Source organism: Crocuta crocuta, unplaced genomic scaffold, assembly GCF_008692635.1.
Source record: "Crocuta crocuta isolate KB4526 unplaced genomic scaffold, BGI_CrCroc_1.0 scaffold87, whole genome shotgun sequence".
Classification (NCBI taxonomy): domain Eukaryota; kingdom Metazoa; phylum Chordata; class Mammalia; order Carnivora; family Hyaenidae; genus Crocuta; species Crocuta crocuta.
This window is the reverse complement of record NW_027532166.1, coordinates 521,665-544,641: the sequence shown is the minus strand read 5'-3', so window position 1 is coordinate 544,641 and position 22,977 is coordinate 521,665. Positions and strand designations below refer to the sequence as shown.

Sequence of the window (22,977 nt, the reverse complement as noted above, 5' to 3'; positions counted from 1 at the left end):
TCTGCCCCCAAAGACCCACTCTGCAGCTGAGTTCTTTATGCTCATATTTGTGTGTCTTGGTATTTTTAATGCTTCGTGTCAGAGGTGATAAATGACCGCGGTAATGGGGAGCCCCTGAATCACCTGCTGGGCTGACGGTGGTGGAGGTTGTGTCTGAGGTGGGACGGGAGAAACGAAACAGAGATCCTCTTTGGGTATTCTGCTGAAGTTATCATGTTTCTGTTCAAGTATAGCTGTTCTAGAACAAGTTGATAAATCCAATTTTAGGACTTTGTGGTAGGAGAGGTTTGGGTGGCAAACAGACCCGGGATGACCTGGCCTGGCCAGGAATGTTGGGGTAGCCCGAGTATCTCCCCGCGTTTCCCCTTAGCGCATTTATTTATTTATTTATTTTTTGCTGTCACAAATGCCCAAGTGCGATCGCAGAATAGGAAAGAAGCTAGGGGACAGCATTTAGCACAGGCCTGAGCCCGAGAGTGATGTTTTCAAATGAGCATATGTGTAACTAGGAAAAGGAAAATCTTTGCATCGGCAAGGTTGGTAGTTTGAGACAACTTGCTCTTTGGTTGGGAGCTACCAGCCCATACACAGTTCATTTTACGTAATGCCACTGATGCTAAGGATTGAGTGGGGAGGATTGTCATAGATGCCATTCCTAAGATTTGTGTGAGCGAACTGTTCACAAATCATATTTTGCCCATAACATTACTAAATGAAGGAATCCTGGGGTGAGCCCTTCTGTGGATCCCTCAGCGTGCCTTGACTTCTGATATTTAGAGTCTGTTTAAAACGGAATGCACATATTTATTTGGATTTGGCTTTACCTTGGAGATAATCCTGAGTCATGCTTTGGAGAAGTTCCTTGTGTGATCAACAGCTCAGATGTCTGGTGGTCTCCGTACAAGCCAGATGCCCTTCTTTACCTGTAATTGTGTCTTCCGGAGCCCAGGAGAAAGGAGGACCTGGGGAGATGGGAAGCAAATTAAGAACCTTCTCTTCCATATTTGCCCTGTTTGCACGCCAGGGCTCTAAATTACTTGTGTTCACACACTCAAGTTTCTCAGTTTACCACAGAAATTTTGTTGATGCTACTACCACTCGTATTTTCACATCTGTTTAATACTTGCCAGTTCACAAGTGGTTTTCTATTCATGATCTTGCTTGTTTTCTCCTTTTCTGCAAAGAAGAAGCTGGGCTTAAAGAGGGTCTCATAATTAGTAATGGAGTGGAAGCGGGATACAGACCCTCACTGGTAACAGGTTCTCTTTCCTCTGGCCTGGCCTGCATGTGACTTCAGAGCCCCTAGTCCTGATCCTTTAGGTCAGTTGTTGCCTTTGTGCTATGTCTAGGTGGTATCGTTATTTGGGGGAAGGCAGTATTATCCTATTTGATTTTGTAGAAACTAAGGGTAAGAGGTGTCTTCTCATTCTGTGACTATTTGTGACAGCTCCTTAGCGTTAAGGTCATTTTTTCAATCTAGAGCGCCTTTCCTCTCGACGAGAGGAAGAGAGAGGAGAGAGGAAAAAAATAATTGGTTTTAGGAACAAACCGTCTATTACTGTGTTGCTACGGTTAAGGATAACCTAACACCGTAGTCACATTCTCCTTGTGTGCCTGGCTACTTGGGTCAGTCTATATGTGAACCTCAGCCAAAAGCCTCCTTTAGATGTTGCTGAACTAGTTACTATAAAAAGTATTTCACTTTCAAACACCCATGTTTCAGGAACAGAGGAATTCTGTACAAAGGTAATTTTGAAGGTATGTGTAGATGGAATTTATTGGGTCTTTTCTGAATGCCAGACACAGAGATTTCAGTAGGAAGGCATTTTTATTAGGGCTACCTGGGAACTTTGGGTAGGCAGTAGTTATAGGTTTTTATTATTAAAGTTTGGAGGTGTGTCTTCTGTTGTACAAGTTGTTATATAGCAGTAGGACTTTTGCCCGGGAGAATTCTTAGTTGTAGTCTGTAGGAGAAATGATAAACTCAGAATGTTGATTTAAAATTAGTTCATCATAACCAAAACCTTGATTGGAATTCTGCAGTGATGAGGAGAATGGCTTTCAGGAGTTCCTAGGTTATTCTTTAAGTTACTAACTTGTTGAATTATGCATTTTTCAGATTTACAACTTTAGAAAATTCTTAGCAATTTCTTTTAAGGCCTTTAAAAGTTCTTCAGTATGTGTTTTCCTTAGTTTAATTGTCTGCTAACATTACACTGTCAGAATTTACACGTTAGTCATAATTAACCTTTGAAGCTTAAATGTGGGTGAATTTCCAGTACTGCTTTATACTCTTTGGGAATGGTACACCAGTTGTTTCTGTAAGGATTTTGTTTGGGGTGGGGTGGCACCTGGGTGTCGGTTGAGCATCTGACTCTTGATTTCAGCTCTGATCGTGATCTTGCGGCTGTGAGATCGAGCCCCACATCAGGCTTTGTGGAGACAGCACAGAGCCTGCTTGGAATTCTCTCTCCCTCTTGCTCTATAAACATAAAAAAAGAATTTTGTTTGCACCTATGGTCAGATATTTTCAAGTGGGGCTGATTTTTAAGGGTCAGAAGCCTTTCTTTGAACATTATAATTGTGCTTGGTTGCATTCATTATTGTTTAAAATGATCTTTAGTAAGGAAGTCACTTTAAGGGAAAAGTTTTTTTCATTGTTACCCTCATAATCTCCATTCCTGGCAAATATTCTGGAATATTAGATTTTTCTTTGTCTTCATCAAGTAAAACAGGCCCATTTGATGCCCATTTTAAGATCCTGCTGCCTGTCATGTGGTCATTTAGCTTCTCATTAAGCCCTCCACTGGAGATTGTGCCAGAAGGGGGAGAAGATGAAAAGCAAATGAATCATTTTCTAATTGTTAGCAGCTCTGAGAAATGATTTAGCAGAAGAGATTGATGCTATTCTGGAAATTCTTTTGGATTATGTTTTATTTCATTCATCTGTATTATCCCTGAGATGTTCCTAATAGTAATCGATTTAGAGACTGCTTGTCCAGCTATTGGGTGATCAGGACTCTAACTGCTTGTTTTGGTTTCTTTCTTGCTGTTTCTAAGCATCTCCACAGAGAATGTTTAGAAGTAAGGAGTAGGGATAAAATTGAAACTTTATCAATACTATTTTTTCCCTTAGAGCTCTTTAGTGAACAATTTGATTTTTTTGGACAGTTTAGTCATTGTTATTGGAAGTGACTAATAGTAACTTCATTTTATTTTGATGTATCTGCTTCTTATACACAAATGTAGGGAGACTTTGGGTGCTTTTTAAGAAACACAGGCTGTATAGGTTCCCATAATTGCTTTCTTGAATAATTACACTTGAGGCTTCATTACTTCTTTGTATTGGAACAGAACCTTGGCTTTTGCTGTGGAACAGATTCAAAGGCATCATCTAATTTTCTTTTTATGATTGCTAAAGAAGTTATCTTGTTTTGGTTTAGCAGTAAAAAGTGGGGGGGAAAGGATTAATAGTGGACAGACCTTGCACACTAGTTGTAACATTGATGATATCTGGTTTTTTTTCTTTGTCTTTGGTCTCCCATTTCTCATTTAACTGTTCAGATATTCCTGGATTAGAGTTCTTCACTGCACTTACGACAGAGGATACCAGTCTTCAGTCATGATAGTGACTAGGTTCCTGTTATTTTTCCTCGGGGCAATTTTTACAGACCCATTGTGACTGCTCACTTAGACTGCTTTACTATTAAATTTGTAAATAAAATCTACCTGTTAGGATGTCTAAAATGAATCCTTTCAGTTTTTTTGTTTCTTGGATTCTGTTCTTTCAATTTCCACCCAAAGAGAGGATTTATAGAAAGATCTAGACTCGGAGTCAGAAAATCCAGGTTCTTAATCAGTTACTTTCCAACTGTGGGAACTTGAGAAAGTCATTTAGTCTGCTGTTTTCTCTATTTTGCATCTCTAAAATGGGGACAGTAATTCATGTACTGTTTAATTGTATCAGGAATGTTGTGGGAGAAGTTGTTCCCCCTCTTTTTATTTAAATTGTTTCTTCACTTTGGAATCCCTTCTTTAAGGTTGTCCAGATATTCCTGCAGAGTTCTACTGAGTGAGCTCTTCCTGAAGTCCTCCCGTTTGGAAGTGTTCTTGCTCTTTCTTCCCGATGGCCTCTGCCAGTCCATCCATTATGTAGCGCTTTTGAATTCTGTACAGTTGGTGTGTGCTGCCTTTCTTCACAGACAGAAAGCTCCACGAAGTCAAGGATTGTATCTTCCCTACTTCTGGTATCCACATTGCACACCATCCCCCCGCCCCCTCAGGGGACCTATAATAAATGTCTCAATTGACTGAATTACTTTTTTAGTTATTTTTTTTAAATGTTTATTTATTTGAGAGAGAGCAAGAGTAGGGTAGGGGCAGAGAAAGGGAGAGAGAGAATCCCAAGCAGGCTCGCCTGACGTGGGGCTGGAACCCCAAACTATGAGACCATGACCTGAGTTGTACGCTTAACCAGCTGAGCCACCCATGTGCCCTGACCGAACTATTTTTGAGGCTGTCAGGAATGAATACTCTGGGTGATGGGAAGATGCCAGAGATGAGCCTATGATCAGAACTTCAGATGACCAGCCTTTTAAATCACTCAGTTACTGGAGGGCCTGGGTGGCTTAGTCAGTTGAACATCTGGCTCAGGTCATGATATGGTTACTGAGATCAAGGCCTGCATTGGGCTCTAGGTACTGTGCTGCACAGTGCAGAGCCTGTTTGGGATTCTCTCTACCCCTAAACCTACCTACCTACCTACCTCTCTCTCTCTCTCTCTCTCTCAAAATAAATAAACGTTAGAAAAAATAAAATCAGTTACTGCTCTGTCCGATGTATCATGAACTGAATCAGATGCTCATAATATAAATTAGTAAAGCCTATTTTCTTATTTTCTTGTTTCTATTTACTTCAGATACTGTGAAGCAAGTCAGAGGAATGAAAAGTTGTCACAACAGCCCTGACTTTGACATTTGTTCCATTTCTCCCCCCATAGCATGTGGAGGCCTATCTATATCCAGCTGCTGAGTATGGAGAAGAAAACCTGACTGCACATTGTCTGGTCCACATTTTAGCTTGTTTCCTTTGAAGAATGTGCAAGGTGGAAAAATGGATGCTTCAGGCTCTGATTTCAGCCCCTGCTGTGCTATGCAAATGTTCTCTACATGCCTGAGTGACCTTTTTGAGAAAGAGCCTTTGTGATCTTCTGCAGCCAGGGCCTGTTCTGGGAATAGTGTGCCAGGTTTCTCTAAAAGTGGGAAAAGTGAATCTGTTCAAAGACCATATTAAAAAGCCAGTGCTTTTCCTGGATAAATACCAATAAGTTCATGTTTCTTAGTGTCTCTTGCCAGAGCTTTTGAAATGCGCTCCGCAGTGTGTTGTGCCGGTTGATTTGGAGACTGATGTGTGTGAGAGGACTGACTAAAGCAGTTCCGTAGCAGGAAGGTGTTTAAGTGCTTTTGAATTGTAGGTAAAAATAAATTCAAACAGGCATCCTTAGCATCTGGATGTTTGTCGATGTCTTCAGGCTGCCTCTCCGTAAGTGCCGGACGGGTAACTCGCAACCAGATTTGTAAGGTTCTTTTTGTCCCAAATAGTGCTCTAATGATTTGGCATTTACATGGTTTTCTGTTTGTTTGGGTTATTGTGCAGAATGAAATATATCATGATAAAAGTATAATTAGTTTTTTTAATGTTGTAAAAGAAATACCATTCTGATGTCTTTCTCGTAGAGAGCGATACTGGTGTCTGGGAGGGTCCTGACTAGCTTTTACTGAGATGTTTAGTTTGCATAGCTGAAATGGATGAGAAATGGATCAAAAAGAATTTGATGAAGATCATTATAGGTTTGCACCAGAATAAGGTTGTAGAGTTAATCATAATGTTCTGTAGAAATTCTAAAAATCAAATTTTCATAGAGCATAGGTAGAATTTGAATGACTGGTTTACTAAGTAGGCTCTGCCTCCTTCCCTGAGTATAGGATAAATTTTTTCTCTAAAGATTGTCAGTTTCTTTAGGTATGAGTAGAAGTTCCTAAAGGAATGCTTCCTTCTCCAGATCTTTGCCGAGTGGCTGGTTTTGGATGATCAAAGCTGAATAGTTCTCTGGTGGTTGGCCTGCTCTGTTGGGTGGAAAAATCCTTCTCTGTTTTCATGGTTAAATGCTCTATCATATGTCTTTTTCTCCTCCCCAAGTTTCCCTGGAACCTGGGCTCCCTGGGACGCAGCGCTGGAGCAGATGGATAATGGAGACTGGGGCTATATGGTGAGAGGCTTTTGCAGATGCATTTTGAAGGCTGGCAAATAATGTTTGTGTGTCTTTTCCCTTCTTCTGTATTCTTAGGTACAATACATCTTATAAGAATGGAAATTATACATTAGTGCAACACCCGCTGCCCCTTTTTTTAGTTTAGATTATATTGGGGGTGTTTTTGTTTAGTTTGGTGTTTCTATGTAGGCAAAGTCCATATGAGCTCTCCAAGTAACTTTTTATAATCACTTACTTGAGAGGCATCATGATGACTTTTGGGTCTTTAAAGTGGGTTGTTCTTAAAACTCTTCCTTTATAGAGTAGTGACTATTAAAATAGTCTAGTAGGTAACAGTACAGAGATATTTTCTTGTGTTAGGGGCGTTAAAGGCGGAGAACGTGCCACTTCTCCCATCCGTACTTTTTTGAGCGTGCATGTCTTCCTATTTTTGTTTTCCTTTGGTAAGAAATACTTCACTTGCCTAGTACCTGAAGTCTGTCTGTATTTTTATTTTATTTTTTCTTGAATATAATTTCTAAAACGGAAGGTATGTATTATTTAGAGAAGCTTGCTTCTCAAAATTAAAGGCCAGATTGCAACATTAGTGTTACAAAAGTGAATATACTATCAGATTATACAATTTAAAAGCTGTTATTAGCCTTTGAGTATATGAGACTGTATTGATTAAACTGTATTCTAACTTAGTATTTGGCACTGTTATTTCCATGGTAAAATTAATAAAGATTAGGTCTGCACAAATTTTTATTTTTAAAATAAATTTTACGATTTGTTCTTTTGAGTGGGATAAACAAAAGAATATTTAAAATAGGTATCTTTATGTTATCAAATCATTTTTATTCTTTGAGTCAAACTGATTTAAAATAAGAAAGTCTCTTTTTTAATCAGAAAAATTAAACGAGTATATTTCATTTTGGCCTTTCTCTTCCCATAGTCTACTTTGACCTAAAAACTTCTCTATAGATACTGGGCCTGATATTAAATGGCTTTGGAAGTCATACTCTCCTTTTTTAGGAAAAGACTTCAGTGAATTAGATTTATCCGTTTCCTATTGAAAAAAAAAAGTTAGATCCCTTTATCTGGATAGGCTTATCATTAACAGTAAAGCTATTTTGGATTATAGGATTGCTAAATACATTATAGCCTGAAGGAATCTTTTGCTTTGCTTGTTACCATTAATTTTCTTAATTTGTCAAAGTTAGGATATAAGAAATTTCAGATGACTGATCATTTTTTAAAAATTTCAGATGACTGACCCAGTCACGTTAAATGTAGGTGGACACTTGTATACAACGTCTCTCACTACATTGACGCGTTACCCGGATTCCATGCTTGGAGCTATGTTTGGGGGGGACTTCCCCACAGCTCGGGACCCTCAAGGCAATTACTTCATTGATCGAGATGGACCTCTTTTCCGATATGTCCTCAACTTCTTAAGAACTTCAGAGTTGACCTTACCCCTGGATTTTAAGGAATTTGATCTGCTTCGGAAAGAAGCAGATTTTTATCAGATTGAGCCCTTGATTCAGTGTCTCAATGACCCTAAGCCTTTGTATCCTATGGATACTTTTGAAGAAGTTGTGGAGTTATCTAGCACTCGGAAGCTTTCTAAGTACTCCAATCCAGTAGCTGTCATCATAACTCAATTAACCATCACCACCAAGGTTCATTCCTTACTAGAAGGTATCTCAAACTATTTTACGAAGTGGAATAAGCACATGATGGACACCAGAGATTGCCAGGTTTCCTTTACTTTTGGACCCTGTGATTATCACCAGGAAGTTTCTCTCCGGGTCCACTTGATGGAATATATTACAAAACAAGGTTTCACGATCCGCAACACCCGAGTGCATCACATGAGTGAGCGGGCCAATGAGAACACGGTGGAGCACAACTGGACTTTCTGTCGGCTGGCCCGGAAGACCGATGACTGATCTCTGAGCCTGGGAGAAGTTCCTGGAAACTGATTTTTTTTTTAAATCACAGTGTGGGATTTTTTTTTTTAATATTTGTATTTATTTGAAGGCATTGAGGACCAGAAGGAAGTTTTGTGCTTTAGCAGACTCCTCTATGTTTTGTTCCTTTACCTTGAGTATGCATGTGCCTATTCAGAGCCTCCAGATACCTTTTTTATAAAAAGAAGTATGAAAATCATTATGGTATATAATCTACTCTTAACAGAGCTTTTTTTTATTACAGTGCTACAATGATTTCTGATTAAATGGTCCCTAACTCAACTAGAAGGCTAAAAATGCAGGAATGAAAGAATAAACAGAGTACTCATGATGCCTTTGAGAAAAATCAAAACATCATGTAGGGTGACCTAGTTTCCAAACCGATAAGCAGTATTGTAATATTAAAGGAAAACTGTTCCAATCATTTAAAAGTACTTGTTAAGTACTGCTTTTTACAGTTATGACAACTGTTTCTTTCTATGCATATAAATCAAGCAACCAAATATCTGTAGCCATGGAAATGTCTGACTAGAAATATTTATATTGGATTCTGAATACAAAATGTCCCTGTGGTAGAACTCTTACTCCTTATGCCTGGTGCAGTATAATTCCCAAGTGTACTGTCTACCAGGAAGAAAAAAAAAAAAACTAATAAAAAATGAAATATGAAAATTAGGTTTGTATTTGTTGATTATTGTTACTTAAGGGGGGATATCATATTCCTTGCATAAAGTACACATTGTTTGGCTTATGTCCCAGTGTATGTGCCGCCTGTGGCACATTTGTATTTGATTCAAGAGGATTCTGTAGAACCTTAGGATGCAGTTTATAGAACTCCACTGTGCTATTGGCACAGGAATGGATGGAGTTAGTAGTTTCATCTAAGAGTGCATACTTGAATAGTGAGCATAACAGTTTGATAAATTTTCTCCAAATAGGACTTAGGTTGACGATTACAGATTTGTCTTCAGTTGTCAGCACTGAACATGACCATTATTCTAGCTTTGTACCGAGCACAGGGACAGATTGCCTCTTTAGCCACTTTATTCTCACAACATTATGGTGGCCCATAAATATATTTTATTATTACAGTTAAGTCCGTTTCTGAGGAGAAATACTGCAGTGAATGGAGACTCTGGAGCAGTGTACTTTTATTTATTTCACTGTAGTTTTATTTTGAATAATTGATTGGATTGTCTTTTTTGGAGGTTACAGGAAGGATTGTGTTAGCTACAGCGTAACTTCCTAGTTTGTCAGAACACCTTATAAAAGGAAGTCCTGTAATTTCTTCGCTGTTTTCCTTTTTTTTTTTTAATTTTTAAAATTCGTTTAGAGAGAGAGGGAGAGCATGAGCTGGGGAGGGAGGGGGCAGGGAGAGAGAGAGTAAGAAAGAAAGAGAAAGAGAGAAAGGAACGAACGAAGGAGGGAAGGAAGGAAGGAAGGTATTTCAGGGGCGCCTGGGTGGCTCAGTCGGTTGAGTGTCTGACTTTGGCTCAGGTCACGATCTCACGGTTTGTGGGTTCGAGCCCCATGTTGGGCTCTGCTCTGACAGCTCAGAGCTCGGAGCCTGCTTCAGATTCTGTGTCTCCCTCTCTTTCTGCCCCTCCCCTGGTTGCACTCTGTCTCACTCTGTCTCTCAAAAATAAATATATATAAAAAAAGAGAAAGATAAAGATTTCTTAAGCAGGAACATGGAGCCCAGTGTGGGGCTTGATCCCACAACCACAGGCTCATGACCTGAAATCAAGAGTTGGATGCTCAACTGAGTCACCCAGGTGCCCCTTTGCTATTTTCTAAGGGAAGTATGGAGTTCTGAGGCCGTGTGCCCTCGGGTGGGGTTCTCCTTATGTCCTTTTTATGAGAACATTCTCATTCTGAGATTCTCTCTCTGAAAGGATGAGAATACTTACCTACATCCATTTTTGCCCATGTCTCTCTGAAAATTTATTTTAAGATTTGACAAATGACCAACATCCAGAAACCTATAATTACTCCCTTTTCACCGTCTTGAACTAAACCGTCTCCAATCTAAAATCTCTTCATGTTATTGGCAGGTTGCTGTGGTTTTAGTAAATGTGCTAGTATGAGGTTAGCTTTTTAGAAAATTCTCATACTTCAAATTGATTAGAGGTTACCTAAAAAACTATTCAGCCACTTATGTGTGGTCGAGTTAGCTGAGGTAAATGCAAGACAGTGATTTGAGTTGAAAATAAATGTAGAAATGGGAATAGTATTAGTTGTTCCAGGATTTCAAAAGACAAAAACTTAAGAGGTTTCTTTCTTGGCCATTTTACTGGGGAGAAGTTTGTTTTTGATAAAATTTCTCAGATTCATCAATTATTAACTAATTATTTTTATGAATAACTTAGGGAAAGTAGTCGCTGAGGTTGTTTTGCAATTTTATATGTCTGGTGGCATTTAATTTTGATTGTTTTATTGGGCAATATGAAAAATGTAGTTTGATTATATTTGAGACAATTATGTCTTTTTTTAGGAAATTGAAAGTTTTTTCTAATGTTTATTTTTGAGAGAGACAGAGTGCAAGCGGGGGAGGGGCAGAGAGAGGGAGACACAGAATCCGAAGCAGGCTCCAGGCTCTGAGCTGTCAGCACAGAGCCCGACATGGGGGCTTGAACTCAGAAACTGAACCAAGATATCATGACCTGAGCCGAAGTCGGAAGCTTAACTGAGCCACCCAGTCGCCTCTGAGGAAATGTTGTTTTCACTGTGAAAGAGTTGATTTTCAATAACTGATACTTAGTTGTATTCTCAGGGCTCTACATTTTATTTGGAGTATAGGCACTTTCAGAGGATTGGATGTGTGTGTGTGCACATGTGTATGTCCTTGGAAGCCCTCAGATAAATGTGTGCTATAGACAGAAGTGATAACTAATAAGTTTATTAAGCTTTTTTAAGACCTAAAGCAAAACCCTGGTATTTAACAAAATAGATGCTACAAATGGATAGTGCTGCTATTTTTTATTGTGGGACATTTCATACACATTCAGAAGTAAAGAGAATAGTACAAACATTCATGTACCCATTGACAGTCTTTAGCTATTTGTTCTTTCCTTTTCCTCCCATGGATTATCTTGAAGTAAATCACAGATGTTTCATTTGTTACAGACTAAGAAGATCATGATTCTCTTTAAAAAAAAAAAAAAATACTTTATTGTATCGCTGAGAAGGCAGAGCAGGAGACTCTTGATCTTGGCGTTATGATTTCAAGCCCCATGTTGAGCATAGAGCTTACTTAAAAAAAAAAAAATTAGATGTATGTATACTTGAAAATATATGAAGTGTATATGAAGTATACTTTAAAATTTAATGCTATATATGCCATTAAATATATGCCGTTAATGCTATCTATATATGCCAATTAAATAGTACCATTATCACATGGTGGTGCCTCTTGAATGCTGCTGATTATTTCACAGCTTGGCTCTTGAACTTTGTAATAGTGGTCTTAAATATTTCTCATAGGCAGGGTTTCCCTGTTTGTAGAAAAAAGTGCATTGTTAGGATATATCTGGCATGATTAATGACTTTTACCTTCAAGTTAAGTTTTTCATTTCAGAAAAGTAACATTACGTAAGATTCTTAATTTTAAAAATTATTTTTTAAATCCATTTTGTCTGAACATATGGAGAAACATTTTTTCCAAAGGGCATCCTTCCTTTTCTCATGCAGATTTTAAATCGTAGATGCAGGTGGCCAATTAAGAAACAGCTTATCATTTGCTTTTGGAATTTAATACAAATAAAATGCTTGACTTTTTGAGGTTCTTTGAAACTGAACATTACACACAATGCAAGAGACCAGAAGGTGGAGCCAGGTGGGAAAGATACTCTCAGATCAGGTTGTCTCCCATTGACCTCTGATGTGCCTTGGTTCTTTCCTGCCCGGCTCTAGCTTCATCTTTTATATTGTTTATTTACTTTTTTGCTTATCTAGGCTAAAACTTTAAGCTCCTCGTTGAAGACGGGAGCCTGTGACTTTTTGTTCTCCCCTGTGGCCTTATACCCAGAATAGTTTCTGTCCTGTGCCATATGCTCAATAAATATTTGTTGAATGACTGACTGACTGAATGAATGAATCGGTAAGTATGTTTAATGCATCTAGCAACTACTTGGACAGATCTTTACATCAGAATAATAGGGGGAAATAGAATTCTTGTTTTGAAATTACCCCCAGTGATTCCTGCACTATAGGAATCACTTAAATATGAGTTCACGTATGAAGCAGGAACAACCTTCTGTAGTTCACTCTGGAGAACCTGGCTTGAAATAGCATCCAGATGAGGGGAGGGGAAAAAAAGTCAAAACACACCATGGCCAGAGTAAACCATGAGAGAGCATATCATCCTGTCTAGGGATAATGCTCAACACTCAACCTGCCCCAGACAGAAGACAGACTGCCTTATGGTTCTAAGACATTTAACTTAGCGTCGCACTTTTCTCTCGGTAGAAAATATCAGTGAAATACATTCCTGTTTGTACTTTTGTGTCTCCACGGCATGTTTCAACATAGCTGTTGTCTTAATTTACTTGAAATACCTGCAGCGTGCCATTTTCTGCTAGTGCAGATGAGGAAAAATGTCTCTTACTGCAGCTTCAAAAGTATCGCCAATTAGAAAAATATACCTTAAAAGTGCTATTTTGGTGGACTCTTGAGGAGCCAGTAACATAAGATTATGTGAGTATATATTAGCAGTCAACTGACTGTCATTTTAAGTAACTGGAGACATTCCCCAAGGTCATTTGTAGTCTCACATTCCTAAATTGCTGTGCATGGAAGAGCCACGTTGCTGTACCTATCACCTTTTTAGCAAGGTAAGATAAGCGAGCATGGCCAGAGTCTGCAGCATTGTGTCCTTCATCTTACCATGTGGGTCATAAAACTATATTCATTTATTCCATAAATGCAGAGTGTCTACTCTGAGCTAGATCCTGGAGTTAGGAAGACCCCATCCTTGTTCACCGTCAAGTAGCAGGAGATAGGGAAGAGAGAAGAGTGACTGAGATGAAGTGCATCAACATTTTATCTGTTGGTGCTGTAGGCCAGTCACGCCCCTCATTTACATAAACCTGCCCTCCTACAATACCAGATTAAATGCTTTTAAAATAAAGATTAGAAACAAAGTTAAAAAAACAGACAAGAAAGCTCCCTATGTTCTTTAGTGAAGATGAGGAGTCGGAGGAGCTGGCATGTTTCCTCGTGTTGCTAGTTAAGCAGGTTTGAGCTAGACATGTCAGCGTTTGCTGACAGGTGTTACAGCAGAGTTGGTTTCTCTCCGGAGCACCAAAGTGCAGACAGTTACCCTTAGACCACAGGGCCTAATCTGGAGGAGGAGGACTGCTGTGGTTTTATGCCAGGATTTAAGTACTAGAAAGTAGGGAGATCTAATTATTAGAAAAAGTAACACAGCACAAGCAGCTTAACTGTATTAAACTAACTGTATCATACGTTCTTAGGTAAGTTCTTTATATGTTCTTGTTGAGTTAAAAGGATGCCTTCTTGGAGACAGGGAATGACCAGAATGGATTGATTGGCCTGACAGGCATCTTGGAGCTAACCAGTTGTGTTATAATTTTAGATAATCATGTTAAATTAAGCTATGAGGTATGACAGGATGCAAAATGCAAACAGCAAGTCTAACACCACACAAAGTGTGAATGAAAGCCTGAGAGTTGCCAATTTTATGAGGTGTTAAGACACCTTTTCTGAAATTTGACCTAAGGGGTGAAAAAGTAAGCTTCACTATCTGAATAATATATTTGCACCATAGAGCTTCAGATAATCTGTTGTGTACCCATAGACTGTCATTTTGATCATCTGTATCAGATCTATTAAGTATTAGTTACTGAATTCTAAATATAGGGTTTATTTCTTTACTGTGCTTATTGCAGTCATTGACATTCATAACCTTTCCCAGTGAGGCTTCCAAGCAGAGAGTCTGGGACCCAGGCCCCAGACTCTAAGGATTTTATGAGTCCTCTCCTTGTTCCGTTAATGACCTAGAGTTCTGGTATTCTCTCTTAGACAGCTGGGGGTCTTTCTGCCATCACCCTTGTAATTGTTGTTTGCATGGCCTTCCTGGGCTGCTGATGGCAGTGCCGCAGCCTTCGCTCCCGGATTCCATTGCTCAGGGTGAACAGGAAGGAGCCATCTCTAGCAGACAGATCTGAGAGTGAGCTCCTCACCCCAAGTTTCCTCTCACCCATTTTTATCACCACAAAACTGAGAGTTAAAGGCTGAAAATAAGATGGTTAAATCACCGCAATGATTTATCTTACTTTTGTTACTTAAAAGCTAGTTTGCCACTACATGGGTATAGTCTTGGGTATGTCAAGCCACAGTTTAGAGCTTGGGCCTTCCTCCTAATTCCCTTTACCAAATTCTAAGCAATGCATTTTGCTGGTTGCAGTCCAGACTCAGAGTTCCAGCCAAGCCACACCCCTATTCCTGGTTTCTTTTATGTATTCTCAAAATATTTTAAACACATGTGCTATGCCAAGCAATTTCCAACCTACTGGGAATCAATTAAAATGAGAAAACATGGAAGTGTATTCACTGCTTGTTCTCTGCTCTCTTGCATAATTTATAATGTGTTCTACTCAGCTACCTGAGTATTGGTTGGTGACTTCTGAGCCCAGTGGAACAGACGTTCATAGACATTGCCATCGTAACAGCCAAGTGCTGAGTTTAAACACTGATCCGTGAAGTCAAAAGCATCAGTTAACAAGATGGCATCCTTCCTGAGAGAGAAAACAAGAGTTTGTGAGTATTTTAGGTTGCTCTTATGATTCTAATTAATCAGAGATGGTGGATAACAACACCTCATTAGAAGTTGCATCATTATTCACTTTTGAACACCTCAGCTTTAATTTTTTAAAAGTTTTAATTTTTGATCAGTTATATATACTACAGTAAAAGATTCTAGTAGTCTTTAGGTCTTGTTATTTAAAATCAGTACATCTCTGTCTCACCTCTACTTCCTCCACCCTGCAATCATTCTTGGTCTTTTAGCTGGTATTTTTGGTATTTACTTGAATGTCTCTAAATGTCTTATTTGGATCGCTACTTCTTGATTGTTCAGTTTTAGATATTATCTGTTGCGTCTCCACTACAAAAGATATGTTTTTAGTTCCCACTCCTCACCCCATCTCATCCCCACTCACCCCTGCTTCTTCCCCTTGGCCTTCCTGCTCCCAATACATAGTTAAAATTTTGGTCAGACTTACATTTGGTACTTACATGGTTGTGACTGTATGTGTGTATATTATTGTGACTTTATGTATCCTGCTCACTGCTGAGCTGTGTCCCCACCGCGTCTCTCCTGTTGAGAGTGATCTACTTCCTGGCCCGCTGTTTCTCCAACACTTATCATCCTTAGTGATTTCATTGTCTACCTGAATATTCCTCTAAAACATGGCTTCTCAGTTTGTGGGTCTTCTCCATTGACTTGTTCTACAACCCCTCTTTGTGATTCTCTACCAGGACCACATCCCAAGGCTTGACAGCAACATCTGTCTATACCTTCACCATGATGCAAATGGCATTCCTTTCACTGGCTCCTGCCCTTTTAGCTGACTCCCTCTAGTCTTCTGACTCTGATAACCCTTTTTTCTTTTTCTTTTTAAGGTTTGTTTGTTTGTTTGTTTGTTTAGTGAGTGCGTGTGTGCGTGCGTGCATGCATTCAGGGGAGGGGCAGAAAGAGAGGGTGAGAAGATCCCAAGCAGGGTCCTCACTCAACTCAGAGCCCTGCTCGGGGCTTTATCTCACCACTATGAGATCATGACCTGAGCCGAAATCAAGAGTCAGATGCTTAACTGACTGAGTCTTCCAGGCACCCCCTGTCTTTTTCTTTTTCAAGCAACAAAATGTGCTTTATTTTTGACTACTGAATGAAATATTTTTAAACCTTTTTAAAAGTTTATTTATTTTTTAGAGAGCATGTACGCGTGCAGGGAAGGGGCAGAGAGAAGGAGAGAGAGAGAATCCCAAGCAGGCTTTGCGCCAGCAGTACTGAGCCCGATACAGGGCTCCATCTCACGCATGGTGAGATCACGACCTGAGCCGAAATAGCCACCCAGGCACCCCTGAATGAAAGATTTTAAAAAATTGTTCACATGCTTTCTTTCTTTTTTAGCAAAAGGTAGAAAGCATAATGTGATTATTTTATACTCTTCCCTAGCCCTCTTTTCACAAAGCATTCGAGATGACTGGGATACTGTACTTACCTATCTTAATCCTCTCTGGATGACCCTTCATCATCACTGAGGGGTGATTTTCATTTAGGGCTGTTTATACTTCCTTGACCTTATTGGCACCTGCCACTTACTTAATGTCCCTAATCCTCCCGGTGGCCTCCTTTCCTTCCTTATTCAGCTGAAATTCCATGGTCCGTTATATGCACTTCATCAAAAATATACCCCCCAATTTTTCACTGACTGTGTGACACCACCTTTGGGGCTCTGTGTGGTGGGGAAACCAGTACCGACCGATGTAATAGGGGCTCGAGTGAGCCCTTCTGGCCGCCTAGCAGTCCGATGACATTGTTCTAGTTCCTGTACTCTTTATTCTCTTAGGGGATTATTTCACACCTTCTTTCTGATCCTTAAATCCACGCCACCCACCTCCCTATGTCTCTCACTTCGACGGCTCTTTGTCCCATTTCACTGATAAAATGGAAGCGGTGAGAGCACATCCACAGGTTTCACCTGTGCACCTAAACGTTCAGCGCTTTCTCTGTTTTTAGCACAGGTATGCTGTCCAGGCTCCCAGCTCACACTAGTCCCTCTTTGTCCGGTAGATGCCTTCCCCTCTTGCCTACCAGAGAACAATATTCTAGAAATTCTCTTGTCTTTCCCTTACAATGTCAAAATCCCCACCTCTATTGCATCATTTTCGTATATGAACGTGGGTGTGCTATCCTCCATCTTAACAACAAGCTTTTGAGTCTGTTTCCCTCTCCATCATCTACTCCAGATCTTGACTCCCCTTTGTGATAAAACTCCTTAGAAGCGTTGTGCTTGTTTATGCTTTGCTATTTCTTCTTCTCCACCCCCTTTCCTAGAACCGGTTCTGTTCAGGTTTTCATTTCTGCCACTCTGCTGAAATAGTTCTTGTCCTCCTCCTCCTCCCCATCTTTGGCGAGTCCGAAGACTCAGTACTCCAGCCTCTACTCTTTATCCAGTCACACGCCATGGGATATCCTCATGGCTTTAAATACCAGCCATATGCTAATGACTTCTAAATCCATCTCTCCAGTCTCACTTAACCTGTGTTTTAACGTCTTCCTTAATTTCTAATAGGCTCTTGAAACTTAACATGTTCAAAGCCAAACTCCTGGGGCACCTGGCTGGCTCAGTCAGTAGAGTGTGTGACTCTTGATCCTGGGGTTGAGTTTGAGCCCCATGTTGGATGTAGGGATTGTTTAAATAAATAAAACTTAAAAAAAAAAAAGGTGCCAAACTCCTGATCTTCTACAGCTTTTCCTGTGCATCCTGCCCAAACCTGGCACATTTATAGTAAATGGCAACTCTGTCCTGGCCAAAAACCTGAGCTCCTCTCTGTCGCATACATCCTGTACCTAATCTGTCAGTAACTCCTGTTCTAACTTCCAAATATATCTGAACTTCAGCCACTTCCCACCACCCTCAGTGCTATCACCTAGTTTAACCCATCGTCATCTTTCACTTGGATTATTGAGGTGGCCTCCTAGCTGGGCTCCCTGCTTTTTATTCATCCCCTGCCCAGTTCCTTAATATGGCAGCTGGAGTGATCCTCTAGAAGTCAGACACGCAACCGACTGAACCACCCAGGCTCCCCTGAATATTAGTTTTTAAGAAATGACATTCTTGTTTTGTGGTTGCAATATTTCCTCTTAACTCTTTGGCGATATTACTTATCTTTTAAAAAAGAGTCCTTCTCCCTGGAGATTCTCTTGTACCCTCCAGGTTATTTCGTTCTTGCTTGTTTGGGCTCTGTGTTATGTCAGGGCCTTCCCGTTTTATCATAAAGGGGAGTCAAGATCTATGTCTTGTTCTTGCTTCTGTTTTTGTGTCTGGGGATCTGCGAGTGTCTGATCATACCTAAGAGTGGGGCATTAGCTAGCTACTTAGAAGTCTGGGCGTGCTTGTAGATGTGTGGGATTCACTGTGGGGTGAACTGGGGAACTGTGGCGTCAGTATCTTTAGCTGTATCTCCTTTGGGCTGGTCAGATTCTGCAGAGAAGGAGCATGCTGTCTATCATCTTCCTGTAGGCCACTAGCCTTGCTGCCAGTTTTCTGGGAACCAGGGAAAAGAGGGCTGGGGTAGGGGACACTTAGCACTTGGCCTATAAACATGTATTCAGGCCCCTGTTTTCTGTAGGGTAGCCTCATTCTCACTATACCTAGTGTTCCCTGGCCCACAGACCCCCTATGTACCCTTCCGCCAAGGTGAAGTTCAGGAATGTCTCAAAACTACTCCTGGAGAAAGAGGGGCACTAAGGGTTCAGCTCCTACAACAGACTTCCAGCCCATCCTGTGGGCCTCACCTTCACCCCCATGGCCGGAGGTACACAGTGCTGCTAGTTCTTGGGGTTCTTTGGTATAAATTGTTTTCCACTTCCGATTTATGATCCAGTTTTCCCAGGTCTGCAGTCACTGTCCATCTACTTTCTTATTTTTTTTAGGTTTCCTTTCCTGTTCTTCTTGTGGGTTTTATACCTTTTTAAAAGTTTTAATCCCTTTGCTGGTGTTTTTGTTGTGTTTCAGGAACAAAAGTAAATGCCCTTGTTCAGTATGCCATCTTCACCTGTATGTCCCCCAGCTGAGATTTTACAACCCCTTAAACAACTCTAAACTGGGTCAGCTAATTACCATTACACACAGAGCTGGTTCTTAGTGTCACATGGAATAGTGTGCCATCCTTTATTTGTCATCTCAGAAATCAGAGGGTGAAACTAAGTAATCAGGCAGAGAATTGTGACACAGAACTTTTGTAACCACGGAGTCTGTTACATACCTGGCTACCCCACAGTAATAGGAAGGTTACTTAAGTACCAAAATGTAAGTAAATCAGTTGGTGGGTTCATGCATACATAAGTTGCCTATTTGTGTCAGTGCCATTGGTCTTGTCCTAAGCTGTAAGTCTTTGGCACCAAGGCAAGCACTTAGAAATGCCGTTGCAGATTAAAAAAAAAAATCATGCTTATGAAATGTTAAGGTTATCTTTTGTGTTTCATTGTCACTGCCATTCAGGGCTAGAATATTATTGTCTTCATGTGTTTTATTTTATTTTTTAATTTTTTTAAATATTTTTATTTATTTCTAGGAGAGAGAGAGAGAGACAGCGTGAGCAGGGGAGGGTCAGAAAGAGAGGGAGTCACAGACTGACACAGGCTCCAGGCTCTGAGCTGGCAGTCAGCACAGAGCCCGACGCGGGGCTCAAACCCACAAACCACGAGATCATGACCTAAGTGAAAGTTGGACGCTTAACCGACTAAGCCACCCAGGCGCCCCTGTCTTCATGTGTTTTAAATGCTGACCATTTCCTGGACTCCTGGGTGGCTCAGGTGTTTTAGTATCCATCTTTTGATTTCGGCTCAGGTCAGGATCTCATGGTTGGGTTTATGAGATCTAACCCCTCGTCAGGCTCTGCACTGAGCATGAGCCTGCTTGAGATTCTCTCTCTCCCTCTCTCTCAGCCCCTCCCCTGCTCATGCTTTCTCTCACAAAATAAGTAAACTATAAAAAAAAAATGCTGAGCATTTCCAAATTAGATACACTTGGGCTGAACTGTGCACTACTCAGTTCTGCTATTAATAGTTCCCACCACTGGATTCTGTACATTAGTGAAAGTTTAATACCTGGGGCATAATTCTGTAAAATGTATTTTTGACAGTTTTTGATGATTTAATTGAACATTTACCCACCACCACATATCTGTTAGGTGCTTATGTGAGGTCATAAACGGTTTGTAATATGTTGCATGTTCTTAGAAATAAAACTAATTTGATCTGTTTTTTTTTTAAACTTTGTCATGAGTAGCTTATTTGTTAAATTTCAAATCTTTTTCCTTTATTATCTTCGTCACATAGATAATGTGAACTATTGGAGGTTCTAGGGGAAGAGTCACACACACATACACACACACCATACCACCCCACATAAAACGGCATCATATTTCCTCAGAAAAGATTGTGTTCTCAAGGTAGCCCATTTTTCACTTATGGAAAGTGGTGACTGCTTTGTATTATTTTAATTTATTTTTTCCACTGCCCTATTCAGGTTGGGGCTTTGGTGTCAATGTTTTTAAAGTGATCATTAAGATTATATGTAATGTAACAGAATGAAAGTATTGCATTAATATGTCATGACCCTAAACTACACTGCATTATGTTGCATTTAAGAACTATTTGTATTATTGTTTTATGAATCAGTTTATGAATTACTGGTTTAAAAAAATATCTCACCTTGAAGCTGAGGAAGGATTAAAATAAGTTTAGTCAACTTAGTAACAGCTTGCTTAAACACATTCAACAAAGACTAGGATATGTTTGAAATAAACAGTAGCCCCACCTTAACTTTCATACAGTTTAGAACGTATGCCCTGGGGTCAGACAGGCCCCAGATTGTACGTGGCTCCTCCTTGGCTGACCGTGAGACCTTGGGCAAGTTACTCAACTCCCCTCCGCCTGAATTTCCTCCCCAGTAAAATGGGGAGATTAATAGTATTTATTTCAAAAGGCTATAAGGACTAAATGAGATAATATGTGTGAAAGCTTTTGGCATAATGCCTGGCACACATAAATGTTCCTTAAATATTAGCCATGATTAAGACTCATTAATGTTTACATATTATGAATATGTGGTATGCATCATTTAGATGCTATTCCTGTTTACAAGGTTGAAGAGTTCGACTGAGATGTGAGATAATTTGTTTTTTTTTAAGGTTTATTTTTGAGAGAGAGAGAAAGACAGAGTGTGAGCAGGGAGGGGCAGAGAGAGAGGGAAACACAGAATCCGAAGCAGGCTCCAGGCTCTGAGCTGTCAGCACAGAGCCCGACACGGGGCTCAAACTCATGAACTGTGAGATCATGACCTGAGCCGAAGTTGGACCCTTAACCTACTGAACCACTCAGGTGCCCCGATAATTTGTTTTTAAGCATTTTTATTTTTAATTTTTTTCATTTTTTTCTTTCATTAATCCATAATGCAAACTTTATGTTGATGTACTCATGCTAGAGTATAAACCTCTCCAGGGTGGTTTGCTGCTTTTGCCAGACCCCACTTAACAAGACTTTGGAGCTTGAAGTGAACAAAGGGTCTAGGGCTCATCTCTGAAGATCACCATGGTTTGAAGGCCAGCCACTTACCGGATGAGGGCGAGCAGGTCCAGGTAGGCTGTTCTCGCCGCATCCACTTGGGCCCCAAATAGGAAGCCATCATGGAGAAAGTCACCCGAGTTTGTCAGGATGCCATGTAAAGCGTAGAGGTCACAGAGGCGTTTGAGTACCTGCTGAATTGCTGGTTCATTTTCTAGTTTCTCCAGAGTTTCTGTAAAATTCTTCACACTGATATAATAGCAGTGTGCCTAAAAGACACAAAGATACAGTAGCTTCTGATTTCTGACTTCAGAAGTCATCCTGGGAGTTTGGGAAGACTGCTGGGATAAGCTCCCTGTGGCCACGTGTTTCCCCGCACTTCTCCTGACTCACTGTGGGTCTCACTGAGCCTTTTTGATGGTGTGTGTGTGTGTGTGTGTGTGTGTGTGTGTGTGTGTGTGTGCATGCGCGCGCCCAGGTGCGTGTGCGCATGTTGGGGGCTTGTGGGCTCTGGGAAAAATTTTTTTTTGTTTGGGGGAAATTTCAAATAGGTTTGAAAGGTAGAAAGAATACAGGTGTATTGGAGGCTGGCCTGGAGACAGTGGAGGACAGCACCACTTTTCTTAAGAAAACAGCTATTTATTGTTTGCCATGTTCAAGGCAGTGTGGTGTGTGTGTGTATGTGTGTGCTTGTGTACATTGTGGAGTAGAGAAAGTAGGGGCTCAAGATGGACACGGAATTTCTCCCAGTGAGAGAGTGAACTCTACGAGGTAAGCAGGGCTGTTATTTAGCTCATATGCAACAGCCTGGCTTTGTCACTGGTTAAAACAAAATTTTTGGGCACCTGGCTGGCTCAGTCGGTGGAGCATATGACTCTTGATCTCAGGGTCATAGGTTCAAGCTCCACATTGGGCACAGAGGTTACATAAAAAGTATAAAAGTTTTGGTACCAGTTAGTAAGTGACCACTGCCCTCAACCCCAGGAGAGCCCCTTCAGTCAGCCAAGATCCTTCTCTGGGACCTCCTCCTCCCCACAGCTCAGCAAATAAAGGATAAATGCCTGACCCAGCAGGAGACTTTCAGGCCCTGCCTCAGCTAAGCCTGAAGTGCTTTCTGACTGGCCCATGCCCCTGCCCTACCAGTTGTTAGGTATTTTGAATATTCTACTTCTCCCAAAGACAAATGCACACTATTGTTATCTGGTAAGCTATATGGATTCCATGGTGGGGGGTGGGGGTAGGGAGGAAAGGAAAGCATATTAAATTCTTCTCAAATTTTTATGTGCACACAGGTTAGTTGGTGATTTTGTCAAAATGCAGATTTCCGGATAGCTTCCCTGTAATGCCTGAAGTAGCTAGGCTTAGATTGTCTTGACGGTTCAAAGAAATGTAGTCAGGGGGACAAAGAATGGGGAAAGGGCTTTTTTTTTTTTTGT

General features: G+C 40.5%; 2 protein-coding genes across 5 annotated transcripts in view; one reads left to right on the top strand and one right to left on the bottom strand.

Annotated features, from left to right (window-relative positions):
* On the top strand, positions 1-8,866 carry KCTD6 (potassium channel tetramerization domain containing 6). Of its 3 annotated transcripts, XM_077776716.1 has the most exons (3): positions 1-1,758; positions 6,199-6,268; positions 7,519-8,866. In XM_077776716.1, the coding sequence occupies exons 2-3, from the start codon at positions 6,242-6,244 to the stop codon at positions 8,203-8,205; spliced, it is 714 nt and encodes a 237-aa protein (XP_077632842.1). In that variant the 5' UTR covers positions 1-1,758; positions 6,199-6,241; the 3' UTR covers positions 8,206-8,866. The 3 variants fall into 3 exon arrangements, with proteins under 3 accessions (XP_077632842.1, XP_077632841.1, XP_077632843.1); XM_077776715.1 differs by lacking the exon at positions 1-1,758 and having other exon boundaries at positions 1,780-6,268; XM_077776717.1 differs by lacking the exon at positions 1-1,758 and having other exon boundaries at positions 1,781-6,268; positions 7,547-8,866.
* A 2,324-nt stretch (positions 8,867-11,190) lies between these two features.
* ACOX2 (acyl-CoA oxidase 2) overlaps positions 11,191-22,977 on the bottom strand; it is a 30,057-nt gene continuing 18,270 nt past the window's right edge. Inside the window, exons 13-16 of one of the 2 annotated variants that reach the window (XM_077776756.1) lie at positions 21,593-21,810; positions 14,852-14,984; positions 11,617-11,720; positions 11,191-11,478 (exon numbers count right to left, since the gene is read on the bottom strand). In XM_077776756.1, coding sequence (XP_077632882.1) covers positions 11,658-11,720; positions 14,852-14,984; positions 21,593-21,810 — 414 coding nt within the window. In that variant the 3' untranslated portion in view covers positions 11,191-11,478; positions 11,617-11,657. The remainder of the gene's footprint in view (positions 11,479-11,616; positions 11,721-14,851; positions 14,985-21,592; positions 21,811-22,977) is intronic. The other variant, XM_077776757.1, reaches the window with a different exon arrangement.

Bases quoted from the DNA above. Each gene is read 5' to 3' on its own strand.
- KCTD6 (XM_077776716.1), top strand. From the start codon at position 6,242: ATGGATAATGGAGACTGGGGCTATATG. The intron at 6,269-7,518 runs GTGAGAGGCTTT...TAAAAATTTCAG, and splicing joins ATGGAGACTGGGGCTATATG to ATGACTGACCCAGTCACGTT.